Below are 6,000 nucleotides of genomic sequence, written 5' to 3' on the forward strand. Positions count from 1 at the left end.
TAGTACAAATGTCTGAGTGTTATTATGAAAACAGTTTTGCTGTTACAGATCTCCCAAAGAGTTTCTATGGACCGCAGCTTGAAGTGGAAAGAGAAGTCGACTGGTTTATGATTTTCACGTAACACTGCTCTTCAAGTTGTAATTATACAGTTAACTGTGTAAATACTTGTTTAATATCTGTCTCCTGCACCAGATGCTAGCTTCCTGAAGGGCAGATATTTTGCTCATCTCTGTATCTCCGGCTCCTAGCAAGCACAATGCCTGACACATAAAAGATCCCCAAGTTAACACTTGTTGAAGCAATAAAGTAATGGATAAATACACCAGATGGGATGGAGAGGGCGGAGACAGGACAACACACGCCAACAAGAAACAACTCAACGTAAAGAAAAATCCTCACCAACTGGGGAAATGAGGTAGATATGTCCGCATGAGTGATCACTCAATCTTGCTCATGGAGTAAGAATTTTCTGCCATAAGTAGGTTATGGTCATTCAACCAAAACTTATTGAGCACCTGTGTGTCAGGCCCTTTTCTGGGGAGCAGGGCTGCCACAGTGCACACGCATGTGTGGTCTCTGGGTTCAAGAAGCTGACCTATGTTTTTCATTGATGACAAGACGCACTTTACTTCAACAATTTAACATTTTTGAAACAGAAATGCCTCTGGTGCCTGGCTGGCTCAGTCAGTAGAACATGTGAGTCTTGATCTTAGGGTCATGAGTTCAAGCCCCACGTTGGGTGTAAAGTTTACTTTAAAAAATAAAACGAAATGCCTCTGGCGATCAGTATTATGTCAAGAGTTAATAATGGCATTACTTTTTTTTTTTTTCTTAGTGGCACATAAAATACTGGAGCCTCTAACAACTCATAGGGAATTACCCAGATTTAGTCTCATTCTGCTAAAATTTAAGAAAGCACATAATTAAATACATCTTTTTAAATGGAAACAGGGGTGCCTGGGTGGCTCAGTTGGTTAAGCCTTGGACTTCAGTTCAGGTCATGATCTCCTGATTTGTGAGTCTGAGCCCCACACCAGGCTCTGTGCTGACAGCTCGGAGCTTGGAGTTGGCTTCAGATTCTGTGTCTCCCTCTCTCTCTGCCCCTCCCCTGCTTGCTCTTGCTCTCTCAAAAATAAACATGAAAAAAACTTTAATGAAAATAAAGACCAATAATTTGTACACTTCTTGAATCTATAGGTGGACACAGGTTTACTTCTTAAAACAATATGAAAGGCCACCAACATTTTTTTCACTTCCCCTGTGCACACTGGCTACCAGCTATCTGTAAGCAGTAACACTGCTATTAATGGATTTCCTTGTCACAAACCTTATTGAACCATTCAGGGCTTTTCTTTTTAGCCAATGATAATGTTGTAACAAATCCGGCTACCATTCCTGCTGCAGCAACAGTACCAAGGAAAACTCCACCTGCCAAGAGTTTTGGGGGTAGGGCATGGAGGGTGAGAGGGATTAAAGGGAGGAAAAGAAAAAAAACACCTTAAGTTAAGAGGACATACACAAATAAGTTTCAGACCTTTTTTTTTTTTTTTTTAAGAGAGAGATTATGAACAGGCTCTGTGCTCAGTGTACCCAAGGAGGGGCTGGATCTCACTACCCTGGGATCATGACCTAAGCTGAAACCAAAAGTTGGTGGCTTAACCCACTGAGCCACCCAGGCACTCCTTTAAATTACATTTTAGGCGCTCCTTTAAATTACATTTTAGAGGTGCCTGGGTGACTCAGTGGGTTTAGCCTGGGACCTGATTTTGGCTCAAGTCATGATCCCAAGGTCCTGGGATTGGGACCCACAATAGGCTCTGAATTAAGCCTGGAGCCTGCTTAAGATTCTCTCTCTCCTTCTGCCACTGTCCCCCGCTGGTGCACTCTCTCTTTAAAATTATTATAATAATTTTAAAAACTATAAAATAAATTACATTTTAAGTCCCTTCTGAAATTTGAGAAACGCTAACTAGGCAGCTCTTGCCAAACATAAACAATAGCAATGTGAAACCTCTGGTGCTTGCGGTCATCCTGAGGTATCCGTTTCCAAGTGGTGAGAATCGTCGCAGGGTCCCTTACCCTCTTCACCCGGATGGTGCCATGAAGTTTTTCTCCGGGGGGGCGGGGGGGGGAGGGACGAGATAGTGGGAGTTCGAAAGGGGACGGCACGAGAGAAACTGCAGAGTGATGGGGGAAATGCAGCACACACGACATCTCGAGGGACCAGCCCCAAGCCCAGGGGAGATTCCAATGGGCACGACCCCTGATCCCCGTCCCCACCGGCTAAACTCAGCGGCAGCCCAAGGGAAGGTCTCCCAGGGCCGGGTGTGTGTGGAAATGGAGGCTTCGGCGCAGGCCCAGGGTGAGCTCGCCCGGGCACCAGCACCTCACCACACCACACCACACCTTTAATCAGGAAAAGCCGATCGTCTGTAGATTCCGGAGCCTCCAGACGAGAGGACGGCTGCCCAGCCCCAGCACCCGCCGCCTCCATGTTTCTAGGCCTCCGCAATTGCGTCCGACGCCAACTGAGTCCGGGTGGAAGCGAGAGTGAGGCGGAGGACAAAGGTTCCGCTACCTCCTCTCCCTGTGCGTTCTGAATACTGGTCCGGGGAATGGCGGCTCACCCCAAACCCTCTCTCTTCCCCCGCCGACGGGCGAGGACAACAAGGTGGCTGCCAGTGGTGACCCCACCCCAGCCCCGAGGGTGGTGTCCTCCCAGGCCGACTCCAGGTTGGATCATTTGCCTGCTCCACAGTGATGATCGCTGCACTTGAATACGGTCTTTTTCAAACAGTGCTCGGCCCTGACTCTAGGAGGCAGTGAGCGGTCGCGCATTGAGCCAGGAGCGCAGTCCCAGCCAGGTTTGAGACCCTGGAGCTCAGTTTCCTGAGCAGCCTTACATTCTGTCCAGGGATTTACCCAGCCCTAATGTTTCACGATTCTAGAAAGCAGGTCTCCCGTCTTTTCTCTGTACTTTTCTGGGAAATTTCGTAACAGTCTTCACTTTAAGTGTAAGTGACAGGTTTTATCCCTGGAAAAGAGGCCGTCTCACAGGTCCGCTGTGATAGATCTCCTTCCCGGGTAGTTTGATTGATGGACCTACCAAGAGGAGTGGATGGCTATCGGGCTGAACTGCAGCGAGTGATACAACTGAGCGAGAACAGCTGAGGACAACCCTGAGGGGTTGCTAACACGGACTGCAAGGCTGCACTAGAGTCCTTCTTGCGGGGGAAACGCTGGTGCAGGCGACCCCCAGACGCGCCTAGTCTTCACAGTCTGGGAGGCTGGTGTGCCCACGGGGGTGGATTCTGTAAATGGTCCCTGAGAGGAAGAGGCTGGAAGTCATAAACAATCTTTTAAGCCTCTCAAACACAGACACATGACATCATCTTTCAAAATGAGACAATCTGTCCTTTGTTCAATGTGAACACACACACAAAAGCCATGAACTTCTTGAGGATGAGGATGGAGATTTTTATTCATTTTTATATTCTCTGGCTCTCAACCTATTATCTGGTCACACATAATAAATTTTGGGTGAATGAATAAATGAATGCATTAGTTAATTGCAATTAGTAGCTCAACCCTGGGCTCAGGTCCTCAATCCCTTCTCTGCCATGCGAACTTGGCTGAGTTATTGAGGCTCTCTGCCTCAGTTTCCTCATATGTAAAACCAAGAAACTGATAATAGCTGCCTCACGGGTTGCTGTGAGAAGTAAAGGAAGCAACATAAAGAAGTTAGCACAGTGTCGGGCACAGATACTCAGTACGTGTTAGCTTTAGTTATGATACCTTTTAATTTCCAGTAACTGTTTTGCAGCATCGCCTATGGAAAATTTTAAGTTATAGATGCCCAGGGCCCACCACTGAAGATGATTGCTCTGAAGGTCCAGGCAGGGCAGTGTAAAAGCTCCACAGGGAGTTCAGATGATCAGTCAGGTTGAGGACTATTCTGTTTCTGGCTGAAACCACACAAAATTTATCTAAACTGTGTGTGCCTTGGAAGCAAAATGCCAGAGTCTGAAAGGGCCCTTTAAACTGGTAAATGCTGTACTAACTCGTTGAAGTTCTTTAGGACCCATTCTTTCTCCTTTCTCTTGTACAAAATGGTGATCATAGCAGCTAACATGTTTTTTGTTTTTTGTTTTTTGGGGTTTTTTTTAGTGCTTTCTGTATGTCTGGCATGGTGCTAAGTGCTTCAAATATGTTATCTCATTTAATTTTCTTTATAAACTCAGAGAAACTAACTTGCTCGACTCCCACAGCTGCTAAGACGCAGAGCCAGGATATAAAAGAAGATCTGCTTCTAAAAGCAACAAAAGCAAAAGGAAATAAGGGCTACAACAGGCCGGAAGCCTCTGCACAGCAAAGGAAACAAAATGAAAAGGCAATCTACTGAATGGGAATAAACATTTGCAAATCATATACCCAATAAGGGGCTAACATCCAATATATATAAGGAAATCATACAAACACATTCACACAAAACCACCCCAAAAGCCATAAAAATTATACATGGGCAGAGGATCTGAATAGACATTTTCCCAAAGAAGATGTATAGATAGCTAACAGACATGTGAAAAGATGCTCTACGTCATTAATCATCGGGAAAATACAAATCAAAACCACAGTGAGATATCACCTTGCACTTGTTAGAATGGCTATTATCAAAAAGACAAGAGATAACAAATGTCAGTGAGGATGTGGAGAAAAGAGAACCCTTGCACACTGTTGGTGGGAATGTAAATTGGTGCAGCCACTATGGAAAACAGTACAGATGCTCCTCAAAAAATTAAAAATAGAGCTACCATATGCTCCAGCAATTCCACTCTGGCTATTTATCTGAAGAAAATGAAAATACTGTCTTGAAAAGCTATACCCTGATGTCTGTTGGAGCATTATTTACAAGAGCCAAGATGTGGAAACAACCTAAATGCAGACCAGTCGATGAATGGATAAAGAAATTGTGGTATGCATGTATAATAATATTATTCAGCCATAAAATGAATGAAACCTTACCATTTGTGACGTGGATGGACCTCAAGGGCATTATGTGAAGTGAAAGAAGTCAGACAAAGAAAGACAGATACCGTATGATCTCTCCTATATGTGGAATCTAAAAGAAGAAACAAAAATTAGCTCATAGATATAAAGCACAGATTGGTGGTTGTCAGAGAGGCAGGGGGTGGAAGGTAGGAGAAATGGGTGAAGGGGGTCAAAAAGAAAAAGAAAAAGGAATAAATAGAAGAAGTTCTACTCAAATCCTTATCCTGTGCCCAGTGGTCCTCAAGCTCGAACTTGATAAGTGCAATCCCCTGGAAGGGCTTCTCTACCAGAGTTTTGACTCAGTGGTCTGGGTGGGCCTGAGAACTTTTATGTCTAAGAAGTTTCGAGGTGAGGCTGATGCGGCTGGTTCCACTTACAGAAGCTCTTCTCCCTGCTTTACTCTCCCAGTTTATACCTCTTAAAGCTACACCATCTACTTTAACACCTGGAGTTCTCTTCTCCCAAAACTGTTCAGAGAGAAACCGTGCAGGCTCCCTCACTCCCCCTGTCTTTGCTGTCTTTCCCCTCCCCCCAGCAGAACCACAGAATTTTTTTTTTTTTTTTGTATTTTAAGGGTTAAATTGCTATTTACTGTAAGGAGCAGAAAAGAGACTTTTAAATGTAGGGATGACACAGCATCCTGTGCTCTAGAGCTCGTCTCCATTTTGAGGCAATAAATACAAACTCTGCCGGACCCCTGTCTGCTTTCATTCCAGGAGGTGAACACCCACCTTCATTCTAACTCCCAAAGGTAAAGGACAGCTTCCTCCTTCCTACGTGTAAGCTCAGTTTCCCAGGACACAGAGGGCAACAAGGCAATCAAAGCAAACCAACAGGTAGTCTTTGCCTTAGATGAACAATTGGCACTTTGAGGATCCTCGTCAGATACACACCTTGGAGAGACCGAGAACTCCTTGGACAAGGTAGGCTTGTTGTGTGAGGAGCTTACA

At 45.0% G+C, this 6,000-nt stretch overlaps 1 protein-coding gene across 7 annotated transcripts in view; it reads right to left on the reverse strand.

Moving 5' to 3' along the window:
• TMEM242 (transmembrane protein 242) overlaps nucleotides 1-2,711 on the reverse strand; it is a 30,918-nt gene extending 28,207 nt beyond the window's left edge. For 2 of the 7 annotated variants that reach the window (XR_003969035.1, XM_030316675.1), the window contains exons 1-2: nucleotides 2,408-2,637; nucleotides 1,329-1,429 (exon numbers count right to left, since the gene is read on the reverse strand). Coding sequence is in view for 6 of the 7 variants with exons in the window: in XM_030316675.1 (XP_030172535.1) it covers nucleotides 1,329-1,429; nucleotides 2,408-2,495 (189 nt within the window). In the remaining variant the exon portion in view is untranslated. Of the gene's footprint in view, nucleotides 1-1,328; nucleotides 1,430-2,407 lie in introns of all 7 variants that reach the window. The other 5 variants (XM_030316676.1, XM_030316680.1, XM_030316679.1 and 2 more) reach the window with 5 other exon arrangements.
• Nucleotides 2,712-6,000: the final 3,289 nt, after the last annotated feature.

The sequence above is a fragment of the Lynx canadensis genome, chromosome B2 (assembly GCF_007474595.2).
Source record: "Lynx canadensis isolate LIC74 chromosome B2, mLynCan4.pri.v2, whole genome shotgun sequence".
In the NCBI taxonomy this organism is placed as follows: Eukaryota; Metazoa; Chordata; class Mammalia; order Carnivora; family Felidae; genus Lynx; species Lynx canadensis.